The sequence below is a fragment of the Nanorana parkeri genome, unplaced genomic scaffold (genome assembly GCF_000935625.1).
Source record: "Nanorana parkeri isolate BGI_ZX_2015 unplaced genomic scaffold, ASM93562v1 scaffold894, whole genome shotgun sequence".
In the NCBI taxonomy this organism is placed as follows: Eukaryota; Metazoa; Chordata; class Amphibia; order Anura; family Dicroglossidae; genus Nanorana; species Nanorana parkeri.
Genome location: NW_017307162.1, coordinates 177580 through 199613, shown reverse-complemented (window position 1 = coordinate 199613; position 22034 = coordinate 177580). Strand labels below are relative to the sequence as shown.

At 38.9% G+C, this 22034-nt stretch overlaps 1 protein-coding gene across 3 annotated transcripts in view; it reads left to right on the top strand.

Annotated features, from left to right (window-relative positions):
• Positions 1–22034, top strand: part of EFNA5 (ephrin A5) — a 393716-nt gene that overhangs the window by 311657 nt on the left and 60025 nt on the right. For all 3 annotated transcript variants that reach the window (XM_018565854.1, XM_018565855.1, XM_018565853.1), the window contains exon 2: positions 10669–10961. In XM_018565854.1, coding sequence (XP_018421356.1) covers positions 10669–10961 — 293 coding nt within the window. The remainder of the gene's footprint in view (positions 1–10668; positions 10962–22034) is intronic.

Genomic DNA, 22034 nt, shown 5'->3' with positions numbered 1-22034 from the left:
TGTTGCAAAATATATTCTGATATATGTTTTGAGTGATAAAACGTTTTTCCAAACATGTAGTCACTTTTGCTCCTGTTTGGGTTCACTGTGTGCATGGAAACACCAAACTTTGCCATAGGTCCATCAAATAAATACTGATAACAATGGCCATTCATCATATGATATGAGAGTGCTACATGCATGTACATCATAGAGCAAGGCTGTGCACACACAGGTCTGTATTCATGTGTATATGTGTGTGTGAAGAGTTAGGCATCATGAATATTAATACGTGCTCCATTTAATATGTGCTTTTATTATTTTATGCTGTAGTTAAAGAAAAGAAACAATATGGATAAATAATGAATTAAATATATTGTACCCTGACTGCTTGTGTAAAATGTTAGTGATGTTAGAGCTTTCAGGCATGTGGAGTCGTAACTATATCAAATTCCGGGCATCAAAAATATCTGAACAGAATTTTAAATAGAATTGTTTGAGGGTTTTTTTAAAAGAATGATCGGACGGGTATTTAATTTAATTTGAAACACATTCGTAAATCCTTTAACACATTGCAATTACAAATCCGAAGCAAACATGAAAGGTGACAATAGAATTGAGTGCTAGTGAATTCCCATGTGAATAGATTACAGGTGAATATCTGCATGTGTATTGCATTCTTAGTCACTTAGTCAGATAACCTAGAACAGAGATCAATGACCTTCTGAGCATGCTTGTGACATTAATGGAGTAAGCCAAGAGAATCACACCACCAAAAAGTGATACTATATTTATTAATTTATTTATAAGTGGAGCATGGTGGGCTATCAACCCCTGGCTTTCTTATATGACTTGCAGATGCCAACAACAAACTCCTCCTTCCATAGTTCCTGACTGTTGCTGTCCTGAAAAATGTTGTCCCAAAACCCGGGAGATTTAAGTTGAAGCTGAACTCTAGACACAAAAACTTAATTTTATATACAGTATATTCTTCAATAGCCACAAGAGATATAAATCCACTCCGCGTGAGCCAAATACATTTTCAAATCCAGCTATTACCTTTTAAAAGTTTCAGTGACATCATCTCTATAATGCACATAGCCTATGCAGAAAGCAGAGCTGTTGTGGGGATCCAGCAGGTTCACGCACTACAGGCTGTCTGCAGAAATCTACAGGAGGGGGCAGATGCAACACTACTCACCTCACACTAGGACACAGGGTAGCACTCAGCGGTCTTTATTTCAGGAAGCTCCTGAAAAATGCATTGAATTATTGCATGGATCAGGACAAGAAACACAAAGCACACCAAGATTCAAGTAAAATGCATATATCTCTTTTATTAGGACCATATATGCTTATCCAGGAGTTCAGTTTTGATCATTCAACAGGGAGAGTGAGAACCCCTCACAATGGCTGCCGTAGATGTGCAGACCCAGGAACTCTAGTGCAGATATTTCACCAATAAGTCTCCAAGAGATATATAAAAACTGGCAGGTAGTTTAACAATTACCATCTACAAAAAAAACTGAGATATTAATTATGGGGGGACTGACACTGTAAATGGAATAACTATGACCTTGCGATCATGCTGATGAAATACAAATATCATCTTACAGTTATGATGATATTCCAAGTATTATCTGAGCCCACGCTTATTTTACCAAGCACCTCATTTAAATGATTTAGCTTCTTATTAGTCATAATTAGTTTGTCATTATTTCCTTTAGTCATATTATTAATATCATATTCATACTTTGTTCTGCTGTAGCACATTCCAGAAATCAATAGTCTTTATATTGCATCAAATTTCTCGATAAGCATTTGGCAAAGAGCCATTAACAGGTCTGTGAAAAAGAAAAATACAATGGCCTATAGCTAGTAAGCTGCTGTTTGATCACAAGTATATGGGAGCATGGATGGACTGGAGACAGAGTTTCTTCCACTTAGATTTTTAACTGAAAGTGCATTTTCCCTAGGTTATGAATGGCTTCCAGTAGGATATAATCATTTCATAATTCCTCTAAGGTAAGGCCAGCCTACCCACCAGATGACCTAAGTGGGCTTAATAGCAGGCATAAGCTTAGTTTAACCCCTTCACTGCCAAGCCCTGCGCGTCTGAGCTAGCCTCACCATTTTTGCAAATTTTCACCTTTTTTAAAATTTTCAACTGCAGCTTTTAGACTTTAGATCCCCCCCCCCAACCATATATTTTCTGAAAGCACAGGTCCGGTAGAATAAAAAGATGGTGCTACTAATTTTATAGGTCCTGCAATAATTTCGCAAATGTTTATCAAATCAATATTAAGCCAAAAAAATACAATTAAATTGATGAAAGCACACTAAAATCAGTATTAGTGCACAACAAAAATACTTTTTCGACCAAATCTAAAAGATAATCTGTATTGAGTTAATAAATAACAAAGTTTTATCATCTGGGTGCAATGTAAAGTTTTTGGGATGCTTAGCTGATTGGGGTTTGCCTGTTTTGCCATGTGACCACCTTACCATCCTGGTATGAGGGATTACTTTATTAGCATTTATTGAATGCTCCTGCTTGTGTATTTAAGAATAGACATGAGAGAAACAGAGAGTTTTCATTTCCTTGAAATGTCAATGCAATTCAGGAGAGTTTGGTGAAATTCTTTGAAGTAAATGGAAAAGGTTAAGTTTAGGTGGCTTTTTCTATTTGTTATGGGTGCAATTGGTGCCTTGGGGTTAAGCTAGCAATACACCCCTCACAAGTAGGCCAAAATTTGAGCTGTGGGTGGCCCTGTGGGCACCACCAGGTTTCCTGAATACAATAGCTGGTTGTGCAGATTCTTCTATTGATTTTCCCTTGCTCAGGGGTTGAACAAGACAACTCTTAAGGGGTTATTCGAAGGCAGCCAAGTTAATAAACGAGCCAAAGTGAAGTCAACTGAACGCAGTTCAACTATTCACTTCGGCCCTGTGTGGCTGATTTCAGGCGTACATCGGCTAGAATCAACTTACTGCCATTCTCATAGGGGCCGAATAGCAGTGAGTGAATAGCTGAAAGCCGCCAAGCGGCATTTGGCTTGGCTATTCTGTTCGCTACCTCTGAGGTAGAGAGCAGAATTAAAAAATAACATGTTAATAAAAGAAAAAAAAGCAGCGTGGGGTCCCTCTCCCAAACCATACCAGACCCTTTAGGTCTGGTAGGAATGTTAGGAGGGACCCCAAGTTAAAATAAAAAAATGTGTAGATTTCCCCCCAAAGTCATACCAGGCCCTCTGTCTGGTAGGAATTTTAAGGAGGAACCCCACCCCCAAAAATGGGGGGGGGGGATGTGGGGTCCCCCCTAAAATGCCCAACCAGACCCTTAATCTGAACACAGGCAGGGCAGGAAAGGGGGGAAGGGGGTGAGCGAGCACCCCCTCTACCATAACAGGCCACATGCACCCAGATATTTCCCCCCTTGTGAATGAGTAAGGGGTACTTGTACCCCTACTCATTCAATTAAGGGTTAAAATAAAAATGTAAATAAACAGACCAGATTTTTGTAAAAATTCCTTTAATTGAAATAAAAACACCACAAAATATCTTGACAAGTCCTTTATTAAAAAAAATTCTCCAGTGCTTATTGAAGGGACAGACAGGAGAGGGGGGTGGGCACGGCTGGCTATGGCTCTATGGCTATCACTCTAGGGAGGCAGAGCAAGCTGTCAATCAGGCAGCGTGGTGGATCCCAACAATATTGTCGGGATCTTTCCTGGTTGCTGCTTAGCTCTGCACTGTCAACAAATTGTGGGTAGCAGCCCTCGAAATGCTGACTTTGGGTTACAGGAGTTTATTAGTAAATATACTCTTTTGACCAGAAGGACGGCTAAATGCAAAAAAAAATGTTTGGCTTTCATTCTCTTTTATGAAAAATTTGTCTCAGTACACATTTACAGCTGGACCCTATTTATCTGCTTTGAAAAATGTTCATTCAGTAAAAAAAAAAATAGTTTTGAGTATTTCCATGACATCAGAATACACTTTAGGATACAACATATTATTCAGATGAACTTATCATGCAAGATATGAAGAAAATGGCAGATTTGTGGATACTTGCTTGTAAAGTTGATTGATGATACTAACTGGCCGTCATACACTAGCATTAAGGAAGTTTTCTTTTTGTGCTTATAGCAGCTGTAGTGTTAAAGGTCAAAGGCTCAACATCCATGTGTTGCCGACTTCCACCTGTGGCAGCAGGAAACTAAAAACTTCCTTTCACTAGCCTTTTAAATCATCTGAAGCTTTCAGAGCTGCCACACTAAAGTTTATGAAAATCACACTAAACCGTGGTAACTTTGAAGTTGGATTATTAAAGTATTGTAACCAGCGACAATTCAACAATTAATGCTTTTGTTGCTTGACCGGTTTTCCTAAAACAAATTTCATGCACATGTTAAAATGCACGTTATGGACTGGACAATTCACTAAACACACACATATATTTTCTAAAAGCATATGAACTATCAAATTCAAATAGTAGTCCTGATTCAATATGCCTGACAATATTTCTACAAATGTTTATAAAATCTTTGTTCTCCGTAAACAATACAATAATTATTAATTTTAGCTCACACAAACACAGCGTAAATGTATATTTGATATTATACTTGAGTAATGACAGGTCCTCTTAATGAAGGCATCAGGGATCTATGAAACTTGTCATACACATGGCAATTTGGTAGACTATGTAAGGTTTAGATTGAATTTATTTTTTTGTAATCGCACAGCAGTTGAAGACATAATGATCATGTTAAAATTAAAAATGGGGGGGGGGGGGGCTGATTGCCATCCAACACTGGTGTCTGATTTGGAGAAAAATTAGAATTGTTAGGCTTCAGGCCTCATAACAGGTTCATTAAAGAAAACGAGGAAAGCCTGAAATGTGCATCATGAAAATGCACATGTATACAGCATCACTGCACCTCTTACCTCTTCATTACCACAATAAATGCTAATCACTTACAAAGGTGGAAATTGAGTTTAAGTCTCTTGCTGCCTTCTCTGTGTCCACCCCATGCATATTGTGGATGGAGAGATTAAGGTCAACAGGTAAGCTGTCTCACAGCACTGGTGCACTTGAAGTTAACCTGTCCTTTGCCCATGTAGGGCTTGTTTGTATCCTGCCTTCTAATCCCCAACACTACATTTCCCCTACAGGAGTGAAGAGTAGATGCCCTTTGTAAGCTCCAAGTCTCTCTGCATGGTGATTACACAGGGCTAGATATGTTCTACCCGCTATCACAAGACAACACTGCTGCCTAAACATTTGTCAGCCACACAGTGTTGCACCTTAGAAGGAAGGGATAGAATTTGATCATGCCCTATACCCAGACATACTGAGAGGGGAATTTATCAAAACTCGAGCAGACAAAATCGAGCAGTTGTGCATGGCAACCAATCAGCTTCTCTCTTTCATTTTAAAACCCTAACTGAACAAACTGAAGAGAGAAGCTGATTGGTTTCCATGGGCAACAACTTGAGATTTTGTCTGCTCACAGTATTTTACTCCTGGAACTCAGATGGGTGGGGGAAAGAAGTAAAGGTGAAGCATAGGTGTATATAGTATATAGGTGAGCATTAAGTAAGCTTGAAAAAACAGAGGTTAATTTTAGGTGCTGGCCCTGTAAATACTCGGGCTGAGCACTTCCAGATTCATTCTTTTCAGAGGAGAGTTTTAAATTAGGGTTCAACAGCCCCCTCTCTATCCTGAATGCAGTTGCAAGCTCTCAGAGGATCCAAGTGAGCCCTGGGACTCTGAGGGAGGCCATTTGTCAAAGTGTAAAAGTGATCAAATGGCTTTCCAGCTGTTTGAATCACTACTACATGAAAGGGACTCCCTATTATATCTGCAGTTAGAAGCTATGCAAAAGATTTAGATACATTTTTCTTTTAAAATATTTACAGTGTTCTCAAAACATATTTTACCATCCTGACTGTTACGGCTCTATCACTTAAAAACATCCTTGTTTTAAAACAAAGCAGTTGTGTTTGCACTTGTTTAGACATCTCTCTAGCCTGTGCGTCTTCTAATATGTATTCTCTATTTGTACAATTTAAATAAACAACGCATATAATAACAGTTATCAAGAGCGTGAAAGACACCCACCACGCCTTTGAATTGAGGGAGTACCAAAGGAGACATTATACAGTTTTACACATGTCAACTTTGAAACTGAAGCATTCCATGACCCCTTTTTACTCTTTGTTTATACTTCAGCTTCATCACTGTGACTGTTGCTGGAAGAAGATCAATTAGTTGATAGCAAGGGAGGTCAGTGAGCAAGGGTTATTGTATCATCAATATAATGTGATAGATTGAGGAGCTCCTGTGAAGCATGCATACACATAATGTATAATTCTTGGTTTCACTGGTTCCTCTAATAAGCTTTTTGTTTCATTAATCTGAAGATGATGTTTTGTAGGCATTATACTCTTTTCAGGATGGTAAACATAGATTGTGCCCTGCTACAAAGTAAACTATGAACTCTTAAATCGACTTTTCATTAGAATAAACCATATACATGTTGTGGGAAGGTTTACTATGCATTAATGAATGAAATGAGCAGAACATTTTCAGAGCAAATTATTTATAACAGCTCCCACAGCTGTCCTGTCAAAGAGCACTAACATGCCAGCTGAAATAGCTTGTAATAAGTGAACTGCTATCATTCACACTTCCAGGGTCAGAATGTTCAGCAAAGAGACTTCTTTGGTGGGCATACCTCTCTGTGATAAAAAAAAAAGGTAAATGTAGTATTCTGTTAGTGTTCTTGTTGCTTAAATTATACCTGAATCTTAAAGATCATCCCATGCTATAATATTTTACCATTCTACACATAGTCATCTCTCAAAGGCACTTCAGGTAGTTAGTATTAGTTTATGTTAAAAAATCTGAGGGTTTAATGTCACTGTAAGACTATTCTGTTGCGCTATAACAAGGAATAAGGGGGACAATATTATACTATTCTGAACACAGTCCTTTGCTAAACCATACCACTTCATTGAGTCTGATTATTAGAACTGGTCTGTACCACTGTAATAGGTGACTATACTATTCTGAACACAGTCATTTTGCTAAGTCATACCACTTCAGGTCGTCTGGAAATGAGGACTAGGTTGTACCACTATAAGAGGAATACAGGGGAAGTGACCATACTATTCTGAACTCAGCCATTTAGCTAAATCATACCACTTCTGATTGTCTGCTCGTCACAGACGAGTGGATTTTTCGAGCCCTGATTATACTATTATACATGGTCATTTTGATAAGCCATACCACTTCAGGGAATCCTAGAATTAGGGATGGTTTGTACCATTATAATAGGGATATGGGGAAAGTAGTTACATTATTCTGAGCATGATCATTTTGCTAAGCCAAACCACTTCGGGGAGCCTGAGGCTTAAAACTGGTCTGCACCACTATAATAGGGATACTGTGGCGGTGTAATATGTGAGATACAAACAAAGCATGGAAGTGACTTTACTGCCCCCTGTTGTTTAATAGTCATAACATAATGTAGTATGTTATAATATTGCAAAGTTACATATATACACTATAATTCTAATGTGAACTCTAAGTAAAACAGATAAATATTATTATTCTTAATAAAATAATAATTTAGATCCTTACGGTCTTGTATATGACTTTAATGAGGTGTCATTCCAATCCCAAGTCAGTTATGGTTGTGAAAATATGTTATGTTAAAAAATAATATGTTGTGTTGAAAAAAAAATCATATAAGAGTGATATCCTTTGACATAGAGACTTAATCAATAAGACTAATGCAATTTGTTGTTTTTTTCAAAACAATAACGTGCAGCAGCTTTTCACAATTAATCAGATTTCACCAGATATCATTTGAAAGAGCTTCTAACAGAATTGGTGTGTGGTTCCGGACTAAATGTGATCATTATTGTCAGCTACATATTCTAATTGTGATGATTTGAAGAAAGATCAATATAATTTAACAATAACAACAAAACATTTCTTGTGGACCTTTGAATATATGGTCATGCATTGTCATAAATGTGTCTTCATTTAAATCTGTTTCATACAGAGTTTGTCTTTACAAAGGCAAGGGTGGGATTTAAGTTTCACTTCTAATTTATCATTCAGAGCACATCAGTGTCAAATGTCACAAGACTGACACTTGCAAATTCTCTAGTATTGCATGTCTGAAAATGCTTTATAATAATTAAAGAGAAAACCCATTTGGGCTAGACTTCCTAGGGCTACAACTATCATCTGGCTCTTGTTCAGAGCTGTCAGGTTACCACAAGCGCTATTAATTCATATCCCAGAATCCTTTTATCATAAAGCTGCAGATTCTTTTCTGTATAGTTTGGCAGCCAAGCTGCACTGCTTTTACGTTTCTTGTAAATGCTGTATCGGGCTTTGTATATGTCTTAAAAAATTGTGCCAGCAAAGTGTAACTAAATAAATATGGCTGTCCTGATGTCATAAATCATAGCAAATAGAAGCTGGCTCGCTGCTGTGAATACGTTATGAAATATTCAATAAATTTAGTGCACATTGCAGTAAAACCATAAAAAAACACATTTGTCCTTTGTATATCACTAACACTTATTTATATTAATAATGCCATAATTGCTGTTGGTCATATAGTAATAGTTATCTTTATTATCACCAACCAATAATTGCACAATAAATTGCACAACAAACCAACAAGCTGTTGTGCTAACATGCATTATAAAATTTAAGGAGCCTGACACTTGCTATAAACTCTGGACTCACCTTTTCTCTATGCAGTTTTTATACATGATTAACTGTAAAAAGTTTGAACTGAATAATAAATGAAATTATCACTAGGAAAAATGCAGTGATTTAAGGGAAATTATTAAGCCCCTATATTTACCAATTTCACGATCTCTGAAATTTGCCCAAACCACTCTTATTTGCATTGGTATCTTTTTTTGTATATATACAGGGTTATTCACAAAGCTGCCGAAGGCAGCCGTGTGAATAATCGACCCGAAGTGAAGTGAGCCAAACGCTGTGCGGCTATTCACTTCACGCTTGTACAGCTGATTTCAGCCATACATCGGCTGAAATCAGCAGCACATTGACTTGCTTCGACTGGCTTCGGGTCGGCCGAACATGCTCAGCATGCTCCGTGGTACCGAGCAGAATAGAAAAAGTTTTTAAAAAGTAGAAAACGATTGGGTGGAGCTAGCAGTGACAGCTAGCTCCGCCCAACTGTTTCCTATTGGTCGGGACCTGCTCTAGCAGATCTTGGTCAATGAATAACAACTGGGCGGGAGCCAGCCGTGATATCACCGCCGGCTCCGCCGAGATCTCAGTGTATAATGACAGATCAGCATCGCCTGGTTACCAGGTAACCAGGGGACACTGAACAGTCATTACAATGAGATCTCAGCGGAGCTGGCCGTGATATCAAGGCCGGCTCCGCTGAGCTCTCATTGTAATGACAGTTCAGCATCCCCTGGTAACCAGGGGATGCTGATCTGTCATTGCAAGTGGTCGGAGATGACTGCTAGCTCCGCCCAGCTGTCAGTAGCAGGCTTTCAGCTGGCCAATGCCCAGTCGTTTGGCCCGCTTCGACTTTCAATCAGCTCAGTCGAGCCGAAGCATATGCCTTCGGCTCGACCGAGCCACTCGGCCAACTTCAGGAGCTGTATGGGCTATAGTGAATAGCCCGTACAGCAGCCCTTCGGTTCTACAGAACCGAAGGGCTCAGGCGGCCGAAGCTAGCCAAAGGACCAGCCGGAGCTATGGCTGATGCTTCGGCTAGCTTTGTGAATAACCCCCATAATCATACTTGTGTGCATTACATTTTTTATTTTACTTTTTCACTGCCTTTGTTTTTTCTTTCTGTGAAAAGAAAAACATAAAATAATAAAAAAAGGGGCTGTAATTTTGCAGAACAGATCCGGGATAATTGAAATAAGCCTCTAAACCTCATGAGTCATTTAAAACCATTGCACTCTCAAAACCCACCCCAATGTTGCCTTGACCATTGATTACAATGCATTTTTCCAAAATGGCAAAATTGTGCTGAAACCTCTTACATTTTGCAGAATTTTTGGGGAAATGCAAACTTTCAGTTTTGCTCATCCTATATATCACCCCAATGTGCATTTTGAGTGCACAGGCATGTTGCTGGGGACCATGTACATCTGCTTGTTGGTAGTCTTATCAATGATGAGAACATGTGCTGAGAGACCCCCTAATCCTTTAATGCATTATAGGGAAAGTTGAGCCTCATTCTGCATTACTGATATATTTTATTATGTCAGAATTGTTTCTGCTGCTAGAAATCTCAATGATAAAATGTATTCACAAAGATAAGATAATATGTATTGTACTTTGTATTTATTCTATTTCATGCTTACATGTGGTACAAATGTATTTATCTTAAAATGTTGTTTGCTGAAATGTTGGGTGTCAAAAACAATTAAGCTAGTTTTTGGCTTAAATATTACCAATATTACGTGGCAACTTATGCAACAGTTTTTGTTCATAGTGTTGTCTATTTTTTTTAATAGTAATTTGCTACCAAATAAAATACTGTAATATAGGTAGAAAATTCGGCAGCAGAATATTCATTTTTATGGTAATTTTTCCACATATATTCTGAACATTGTCTATTAACATTAAACATGCCCTTCTCTTTCTTTTTTCTCTTGTAGGTTCATGAGGGGAGACTACCACATTGATGTCTGTATCAATGACTATCTAGATGTATTCTGCCCTCATTATGAAGACTCTGTGCCTGAAGATAAAACTGAACGATACGTTTTGTTCATGGTGAACTTTGATGGCTACAGCTCCTGTGATCACACATCCAAGGGCTTCAAAAGATGGGAGTGCAATCGGCCCCACTCCTCCAATGGACCTCTAAAGTTTTCAGAGAAATTCCAACTCTTCACTCCATTTTCGTTAGGATTTGAATTTAGACCAGGAAGAGAATATTACTATATATGTGAGTATATCCTAAAATGTTTCTGTTCGTGTGATCTAGTGAATATACATATTATATTATTTAGCATGTGCTAAGCTGATCATGCTTACATATATGAGTCCTGTGAAAGTGGTGGCTTCTGTAGACCTCCAATATGAATTGGAGATGAGTGTTGTTAACCAGAGGGGAAGTGGCTTCCAGCTGACTTGAAATAAAAGTGAGAAAAGACCCACAGTAGAGAGAGAAGCATAATAATATAATCAAAAATTCCCAGACTATAAAGTTGATTTACTAGAGTAGAGCATATTTACTTTGCAAGGGAATCTTTACCACATTAACTAAGCATATGGTGAAAATTCAGTTTGCAAAGAATACAAAAATGTGTGCACGTTTGTGAAAATTTAAAAACAGGATTTTTGCTTGCACACAATTGGATGATTTAAGTAAGCAGAGCTTCACCACATTTGCTAAGCTAGGGGAAAATGCCAAATAAACAACCTGCATTCCATTAGTAAATCAACCCCTATCAGTCACTTTGCTCTGGATCTGCTGGTACGCTGTTTGCTAAACTACTGGTTTTTAGTGTTCTATGCACTTATCAAATATTTCTAACACTGCCCAGGTAGAATGTCCCCAGCTGCTACACCCTACCCCTCTAACATACTCTAAGCTAAAACACCCAACACTCAAAAATCTTCTCAGGTGCTGCCCACCCCTGCTCAGTAACTTTCCAGAGACTTGAATTGGGCCTTACTCCAAAAGCATGGCCTATTCAAGTCAAGGCAGGCAGCACTGAGAAGACTTCTTATCAAAGCATGTAAACAGCGAGGCTACCACCAACTGAGAGAGACTTGTGGGCAGCTTCTTTAAAGAAAAAGGATCAATACAAATAAACAATATATTTGTACCCTTCCTAGCCCAATTTCCTTATGCCTTGGGATCCAGTGCACGCTGCACTTGATCCCACTCCAATTCCTGCTGTCATTGCTGAGCAACATAATTACATAGTTTGCCCCCTCTCCCCTCATGGCTGCCCAATCATGCTGCTAGCAAGGAGATGGATAGTGTGATTGACTCTGACAGCAGCAGCTGCTATAGATGAGCCCTGTCATTTACCAACGCAAGGTGAGGGGATCCTATTAGAATGAGGCTCCTGTGTACATGAAACTCCACCTGCCTGTGCCTTTCTTTCCCAGCTCTGTGCCTCTCCTCCACTCTCTCACTCACCCCAGCAGCTTCACACTTGGGCAGAGAGCCCATGCCCTGCTCTAACATTAAAGGAGAACTATGAGGTGAGCGCTTTCCACTCACCTCATAGTTCTTAACACACTGCTACACAGTTCGTGTCAGAAAGATCTGCCCCTTAATCGATACAGTAAATCCGCGAGCAGCAGTCTCAGTAAATCCGCGAGCAGCAGCTCGCTGTATACTGCGGCGTCGCCACTGAGGACGCTAGTTTGTGTCCTCCCGTTACCCTAAGGAGAACTATGGGGAAAATACTTAACCCCATAGTTCTCCTTTAACCCTCTGCTTTCTCTGGCAGCCAGTTACATGGAGGGATGTGTCGTTCCTCACAGCGCTGCTTATTCTTTCATGCAACTGCTGTGGCTGCCAGAGGAAGCAGAAGGTAGTGTTAGAACTGAGCCTGGGTTTTGCACCCAAGTGTGAAGCTTCGGGGGGGGACGGAGAGAGTTAAAGAGAGACACAGGTGGGGAAGAATGGTGTGGCTAAGGAAGCAGACATTGATCCTGCTCTTGTGTATAGAGTGTAACACAGTACAGTACACAAGTGCAGTGCACTGATCTCCACTGTATTTCTTGTTTACTGTACTTTTTGTATGTGGATTATCTGTTCACAGGCATTGAGCAATGTGCCTCTATGTAGGTTATCCAGAACAACAGGAGGCACATTACCCTGAATTGGAACACATAGCACACAGAGTGGTGGGGGCCTAGTTCAGGCTGTCACCCATATTTTCACATTCAGCCAGTGGTGGACCTACAGTCAGCACTGACGGTGATTACAATTTGCTTTTATTCCCAAACAACAGCACAGATCTAAATGGAACTGAATGCTACAGGCTCAGAAGTCCCCTGGTGGATTCACAAATGATTTTTAGGTTATTGTGCTAGTTATTCTTTAAATTTTGGCATTATGCCAATCCTTCTCAATGCTTCATGTAGTGGAACAAAAATTGTTTATCTATACAACAACAATATGGTCAAACCTTTGTGTCTGTCTCGGTGTGTCCCTTATTTCAGCACTTTGAAGGATAAATATACAATTTAAACTTGTAGTTGTGACTGAAAGTAGATGTAACAATAATGCTTGAAGGGCATATATTTTTTTACTGATTTGTATGTACTGTACTGTATGTCTAGTCTGATCCCACTCAAGCTCACATATTGCTGGTTGGCTTTCATGGCTCTGTTTTCTTCATAAACTGTAGGTTTTCAATCTCTCAATCTATCTAGCTATGTAATCTTATCCCATCCTGTATATACAGAAATGCAGTGAGGGTATATAGTGAGGTAACAGCTATTTAAACAGTGCCAGAAAGTAATATTGGCTTTTCACTTTCAGTACGTCTGCAACACTCGAAGTAACATTTTTATAGGAAATATACATTACATTTCTGTAGCATATGGTTTTTGTTCCCCGCACTTATAAACAGACTCTTTGCTCCTTAAACTACAGTATAAAAATGGAGCATTGGGACAAATCTTTATTAACTGACTGCAAAAACAGTTTAGTAGTAGAAGCAACACAGCTTGTGCAAATGTGATTTCACTACTGCAAATTAAATGAGGTTTAGGGGGCCCAGGATGGATGTGATAAATTGTTACAAGCAAACCATTGCAAATATGGATAATAATAAATGCAGCCTCAAAAACAATATAACAAACTTTAGCAGTAATGTGAAGATAGTCCCTGTGTAGATAGTTGAATAAACATTAGCAAAAGGATTTATGCAGCAGCCTCAAAGGTTTACACTAGCTTAAACACTATAAAAAAAAAATAAAGCTGAAGTTTAATCTGCTTATATTTTCCCTTCTCTGATCCTTCCTTTCCCCTTTCATCAATTTTTTTTCATTTTTAAATAAAATCTTTTCTTATTATTTGTAAATAAAATCATTCTTTTTAACAGTACATATCTCATTTTAGTCCCAGTAATATCATCACTGGGTCTCTGTGCTTTTCAATGCATGCTAATCATGATGGCTGGTGGGAAATGCCAGCAGGGTGCTGTACATAGCTTCCGGAAAGCATCATAAAACCCTCAGTACTCTTCCCAAGGGCCCTCAGTTCAGATGCAGGCAGTGGGCTGGCTCCCAGTAGGTGTTATGCAAAATATCAAAATGTCTTTGGTAGAAGTTAGTCAGAAGGAGTGGGTGTTCCTAGGCAGACTGTATTTGCATGCCAACTGCCATAAGTAATGCCCACATATGATGCTGAGCCTAAATGATTGAAAGAGCAGCACAGTGGTTTAGTAGTTAGCACTTCTTCCTAGCACTAGGGGCCCCCAGTTTGTATACCAGTCAGGACGTTATCTGCAAGGAGTTTGCATGTTCTCCCTGTATGCTTGTCAGGGTTTCCTCTGTGTACTCTGGTTCCCTTCCACACTCCAAAAACATGCTAAAAGGTTAATTACATAAAGCACTACGTACATTGTTAGTGCTATATAAATACCAATAATAAATAAAGTCCAATGAATAAAAACGGTGGGTCAGAGACAGTAATACTGATTAAGAAAGAGCTAGATGATGCTGGGCATCCTCCAGTCAGGAAATGAAATGGGCTCTATCTGACTTGCTGCAGCTTCTAATGTACATTGTGGGAAGCTCACAGCGTGCAATTAAATTAGAGTAAGCAATTTCAGTACAGGAGTGGAGCCTGTACAACTGTGCAAGACTGAAGGTAAGGATGAAATTCAGTTTTAAAGTAATATATTCAATCATACATTTATACAAACTACAAAACTATCAACCTACATAGTTTATACAAACTATAAGTTTCTACAAATCAAATAATAATAGGTACAAATTAGCTTAGCCAGTGCTGCTCACACTGTAAGGTTTGTCATCCAAGCTTTATGTCTGAGAAGCTTTCCATTCCAAAACTGGCATTTTTATTTAATATTATTATTTTTATGGGTTACTTTTTCAAAACATGCAACATGTAATATATTTTACAGTAATGTTTACTTCAGTTCTCATTCATTTATTATTTTTATGGGCCTAATTCTAAGTTCCTTCTTGGATTCTCTTTCCCTGCCATTTTATAGACAGCACCATTCATATTTATAATAAATGAATTGTTTGGTGAATGTTGAAGTGAGCAAATGTTAGCAAATGTGTGGCTAGTGGCACTGTGAGTGTAATGGCATGTATAGGATTAATGTATTGCACAGTGTGGAATAGATACAAGAGAACTATGGCCCAACCTTTAAAAGAGAACTATGGCCCAACCTTTTTTTGCCATAGTTCTCTTTAGGGTCACAGAAGGACATATACTAATGTCCTCCTGTGACCCAAAATTCAGAATATAGCCGGCTATTGCCCGCTATATGCTGACAGCGGAGAACTGCACTGCAGACCGGACTGATCCTGACAATTTTGTTGGGATCCACTACCTGATTGACAGCTGCCTCTGCCTTTTTAGTCAGTGCTGGAGGAACGGAGAGGGGAGGGGGGAATCCCTGCGGGAGCCGTGACTGAAAGTCACCGCTCTCTGCAGGGAAAAGATCATGAACTCAGCGATCAGCGGTATGTGATCACTCAGTTCTCAATCAATCGAGCCAATCTGTGACAGCTGCAGTGTCACACATCAGCTCTAATTATGTGGATGAGTGTATTTCACTCTCCCCATTATTCTCCTTTAACAGTTTCACTTCCACAACAATGAGTAATGACCAGATAAATGTGAGGTAAAAGTCTGCATATCTGGTGAATGCTATTATTTCTAACTGATGATAACTACACTAATAGAAGTAGGCAAACATGGTTGTAGAAGATGACGGAAGAGATGCCTGTTGGAGTCAGATCTCCTTTTCAATATACCTTATAAGAACAAGGAGTTCAGGGGCTCAATTCACTAAGAGCTAAACACCTCTTTAACTGGGTGCAACCCTGAAAAGCACCCTCCCAGTGCTGAGGGCATGTGGCCTGGTATGGCAGGAGGGGGAGGGCGCTTGCCTGTCACCCCCTTTCCTGCCCTGCCAGGCCTGTGCTCGGATCAAGGGTCTGGTTAGGAATTTTAGGGGGACCCCATGTTTTCCCCATTTTTGGGGGTGTGGTCCCTCCTTAATATTCCTATCAGACCTTAAGGGATTGGTATGACTTTGAGGGGGAACCCCACACGCTTTTTTGTGTTTTTTAATGGGGTCCCCCATAACATTCCTATCAGACCTTAAGGGTCTGGTATCATTTTTGGAGGGAACCCCACGCTTTTCTTTTTTTTTTTAATGGGGTCCCTAATAACATTCCTGCCAGACCAAAAGGGTCTGATATTGTTTGGGAGGCGGAACCGCACACTTTTTTATTTTTTTACCTTATAAATATAACTTTTACTGCAGCAGGTTCTATACACCATACAGATGTGCCACTTTACAGGCAGTTTAAGGGCACGATATTTAAAGGAATTTTTCATTTGTATTGTTTCAGTTTAAGCAATGTTAAAATCCCTGCTCCTTTAAAAACAGTATTTTTTAAAAGTGTTTTTTGCATTGATACATGTCCCCCAGGGCAGTACCCGAATCCCCATACCCTTGTTATGGCCAATAACTTGCATATAAGCCTTCAAATTGGGCATTTGATATTCTGAATTACTTGTCCCATAGACTTCCATTGAGTTTGAGTTCAAACTTTTTCCACATACTAAAGTTCGAACTCGAACTGAACTGTCCGGACCATCACTATTCATATGGACACTTTTATACAAATGTCTCATGGGTTAGTGAAGTGTATCTAAAAGAAAGAGGAGGAGACACTGGGAAGCTGAATATGCATGATGGGCAATACAGTTGCTAAGTGGTTAGTACTATTGCTTTGCAACATTGGCCTTCTGGATGCAGTTCTTGCCATGGAATTGAGTTGTTGTGTCCAACCTGTATTTGCATGGGCTTCCAACTTCTTTTCTACTTTTGCACCACATCAAAACATGTTCTGATGAACTAACTACCTAACTATTAGCCATCACTGTAGTTTTAGAAATTTCACTCAGAGCGTATATTGGACGCTTAGGACTTTATTGTAATGATGTAAATAATTATTTCTGTCTATTTTATTTAGCTTCGATCCCCATGCATGTCAGAATTGATCTTGCATTATTGCTAGACATGCTGTGATCTCATCAATACTATAGTTCCTTTAGAAATGACATATAAATACATGCTTTTATTCTACCCTGGTGGTTTAATAGAGTTCTGTTGACTGACTTCATAGGGTTAGGAAAGTAATGCAGATTGGCCCTTGTTTCTCTGAAAGTTATAGCCTCCAGTATTGACCTGAGAACTCTACCATAATATGCAGCATTCTGATTGATAACATGCTTCTCATTAGCAAGCAGGAGGCCTTTTCATCTCCTTGTCTGACATGACACTGGTGACCCATAGCACTGTGCCTTCAGAGGACAGGAGTTTACTTGTCACTGCTTCTCCAAGGATGGGAGGCATGGTGAAAAGGTTAACTCAGGGGATAATAAGAAACATCAAGTCAAGGTGTAGGGTAGCTGAACTAACACACTTGTTTTTTTTATTTCCCAGGCATAGACCCTTGCATAGTTTGTGAGAGTTTATTTTCTCAATCAAGAAACCCTGTTTTAGAAGATCTAATATGAGTTTGATGAAACTGCTTAAATTATAACTATATGCTAATGTCAGGCTTATTCATTAAGGTAGAATGAATGGCAACGGGGAATTGTACAGTGCAGTTACCCATAACAGTCAATCAAATTAAATTTACAGTAGTCACTGAACAGGGGATTTGAATGGATGCTCGGAATTTCTGTACTTTGCACATCGTGATGTGAAAGATCCCAACTGCTTGTGATAATCATAAGACATATTAATTAATAATCACATAAAGCAAGTATTACAACACAGAGATATATTGTACAAAATAAGGGGCACTTCTTTTCCAGCTAAAATTGCTCTGGAAAAGTTAAACAATACTTTTACTACAACAGAAATCAAAACTCGCAATTTGAGACTTTTTCCAATCCTCTGATTCATTGAATGAAGACTATATTAAGGGCATAGTGTGATGACAGTTTGACACTTGCAATAATATTACTTGCTTCTCTATAATCAGTCCAGATCTGGCCAAATGTTCATGAAAATACTTTCTTTAAATGAAATGTAATCTGTTAAAAGGAAAACTAAAGTAGGGATTTATAAAATATTCTATTGATTAGAAATGTCAAAATCTATTAAGCAGAAAAAATCAATATTTATGAGAGTCCTGAGGTTTTATAGAAGCAGTATTAGTGCACCTGCAACAACACAATTGAGTATTGTCCATACTTTTTTTTACTGACAGTTAGGACCCGTACACCCCTGATGCATTTGGACTGTGCTGGGCATTTTTCCTTTTACCTTGTCACATGTGGGCATAGGGTGCTCCAAAAAAGTATGGCATGCAGTACTTTTTTAAGCGCACTGCAGTGAGACGAGGTACAACCACATCACACCACGGTGTGCCCATAGAACATAATGAAATGTCACTTGTTACAGTTCAAAAAAGTTGTAATAAAAAGAAGATACAGTGCAATGTGGCTCAATCGAGGGCATTGGCACTGTGCCGGGCACACGCAAACCAGCAGCTGTGGGGTTGAGCATGGCTGCTGGTATGAACAAGCCCTAAGAGTTCATTTTTTAGGACTAGCTTTTGGGGTCTACCCCTTCTTCTCAGTCCAAACAGTACTGATACACAAAGGTTTAGCAGAACATTTAGACAAGTCTGCATTGTTGGTTTTGCAGATTTGTCTTAAGTGTAAATTTTAAAGAAAGCATTACACTACCCAACTGTGTTGTTGCCATTACTGCAGATGTGATGTGCTAGTCCTTGTTCCCTTTATATACAACAACAATTACAACAAGCAGAATGAAAATGATATAACCCATTATGTAGACAAAGACATCTAAAAGAAGAGGGTCACTAGGGTATACCAATAAAAGAATATTAATAATCTAAAATCATATTAATTAAGAAAGGCAAATATACAAACTACATATACAACTTCACAATGCAGGCTACACATTTTAAACATTTTTTTAGAAATGCATGTACATGTGACCACCCAAGTAAGGTAATAAAAGTTCAATTTGGAGTTGCAGACTTGGCCTGTGATATTAATTACTTAATTTGATAATTAGCAGTATGGCTCAGAAAGAAGTAGTCATTCAAATTGTGCAATTTAACATCATTTATGGGGGCATGCATTATGGGATTGCCTGTACACCTAAACTGTGGAAGCTGTGCCCAAAGAAACTGTGGCAGCTGTGTCCCAAAAAAGCAGAAGGCCATGGACTAATCTCTAGTATTGTCTGTAGACTCGTAGCAGCTGCTCTTTCCCCATTGCTCATGTACGATGCCTTGTTTTGCACTGTCTCTTTGTGGAGTCAGCTATTTTGGTAGCGGCAGGATTTTGCTTCCTATTTTCTGTGCTGCGCTCCTTATGACTGGTGATCTGATAACTGGTAGGATAATACAGGTAGGAGAAGCAGCAGGAGTGGTGGAGGAATCACAGATCCACAGAATGAATAAAGCAAGAGATTACTGCAGGTCCTCAGGTACAGCTTCTTCTCCAGTGACATACCCAAATCTCACTCCAAATCTTGTGAGACTAGCAGTCAGGGGCAGCAGTCCCTTAGATGCTCTCACACTGTACATATATAGCTATGAGGTTGCAAGCACAGGATGTACACTGCTATTTTTCAAAAGAAAGACCAAATACAGAGTTTTCAGGGTACTTCTGTGAGTTTAGGTTGACTTCAATTATTTGGTTTTTGGATTGTTTTGAAATTTGATCTTTGGTTGGAGCAGCCTTGAATTTGGAAAATATCTTTCTTTTTTTAAACAAACTTTTATCTGTTTTTGCGGCTAAACTCACAAACGGGGTTAGCCGTACCTTACCATGACATACCATACAGAGAATACCAGGTTTTCTCACAACTACCTCCGCAATGGAAAATATTTTTAAAAGGACTCTGTCACAAAGCAAATGCTGCAGACTGATTCTGAGACAATAAACCTACATCTTTTCTCTGCATCATGCTTTTAAATTAGCATGTAACACCTTTGTAGGGAAATGACAGCTTCTATGAGAGCCTAATCGCACAAGTGTTTTGCCTTTTGAAAGAGTCCCTTTATAATGATTTTAATTAGTACTGACTACTTAAAATGGGAAATAACTGGATATCTTTACATATGTTCCAGTTTAGCTCATAAATCCCTCTTGTGATCTTCCAGATGGAACTCTACTTTCCTCTAACACTGGCACCTGTAAAAAATGCTGTCAATTTCCTTTGGTATCAGAAAGTAGGATAATTAAGCCGTTCGGTTGAGCCCTTTGTTCCTGTAGCTTCCCATCATATACATTATGCACTAAAATGTTGACATGAAAAGTATGACCTGCATATTGGCCTGAGTGAGGACCTTGAAGTGTGCATATAACGAACATTTTGTTGTTGTTTTGGATACAATAGAGGGTTAAGGTCAGTTTATTTTTTGCTGTCTGTGTTTCACTAGAAAGATTTCCCTTCTATCCTGTCCTGGGCATAGAAAATTAAGTGAGAAGACATTTCTTCTCTTGTCCTCTATTAGACAGTTGCCACTGGAACAGTTTTCCCTTTTGGAAAATAGGAAGATATACTGTCACCTCTTGTTATGCTGAGTACTTTAAAAATGTCACTTTCCAAAACAAAAATCAAGGGTGAATATACTTAATGGGGACACAGACAGTAAGGTTTGTAACCCTTCACAACTACAGTGATACCTTGGTTTACAAGCATAATTCGTTCCGGAAGCATGCTTGTAATCCAAAGCGCATGTATATCAAAGCGAATTTCTCCATAGGAAATAATGGAAATTCAGATGATTCGTTCCCCAACCCAAAAATATTCATATAATTACAATACTGTAATATAATACTGTACAAAATATAAAGAAAGATAAACCAATTACCGGTACCTTCGTGGCCGGTGTGAGAGGGACGAGAGAGAGGAGGATTATTGTGTAGGACGACTTTCACTATCACTAACACAATCACTGCTATCTCTTGACTCAATGGAATCTTTTTCATTTCGTGAAACCTTAACAAGGAATCTATCCAATGTGACATTGTGTTGTCGTTAAACAGTCTCATCGCTCGCACTGCTACAGCCTTATTCGGGTGCTGCTTTTCTACAAAATTTTGCTCTTATTGCAAGAAATTGCTTGTATATCAAGGCAACATTTTTTCAGAAATGTTTGCTTGTCTTGCAAAACACTCTCAAACCAAGTTACTTGTAAACTAGGGTATTACTGTATACACTTGTTCAATGTTTAATTAGGCTTTAGTTTCACTCTGGCTTATATGATCTATTTGTGCAGAAAAATGTCACTGAATAGAGCGACCTATGGTCATATGAGCTTATTTTTCAATGGTAAACATCACTTTCATAATCACATCTTTATTTGGATATCAAAAAACTAATCCTTAAATAACTATGTTCTCCCATGTACCTAGTATGCAGCATGAAATTCACAGTCCTTGCTTCTGTACACCAACTGAGCAATGAACTGACTCTAGTCTTCAAAGTGGCAGCTATTTTGAGGATGTGAAGGTTTGTACTTTGTGATGATAGAAACTGGTCTTTTAGGAGGTTTGTTTTTAAAACTAAGATGGAGCATTAGTGCATCCAATTTACCATTGTGAACGCTGGTATGTTGGTTTTAGCTCTAAAAGTCCTGTGACACGTTGTTCTTAAAGCAGGGTTTTGGTCGTGAGAAAAGTGGAAAAGTAAAGTATGCCCCCACCCCCGTGCTCTAACCTTAGCTTGACTCTTAGGCTGACCCTAATACTTAAGTTTCCCCTCACCTGAACTCTTAGGCT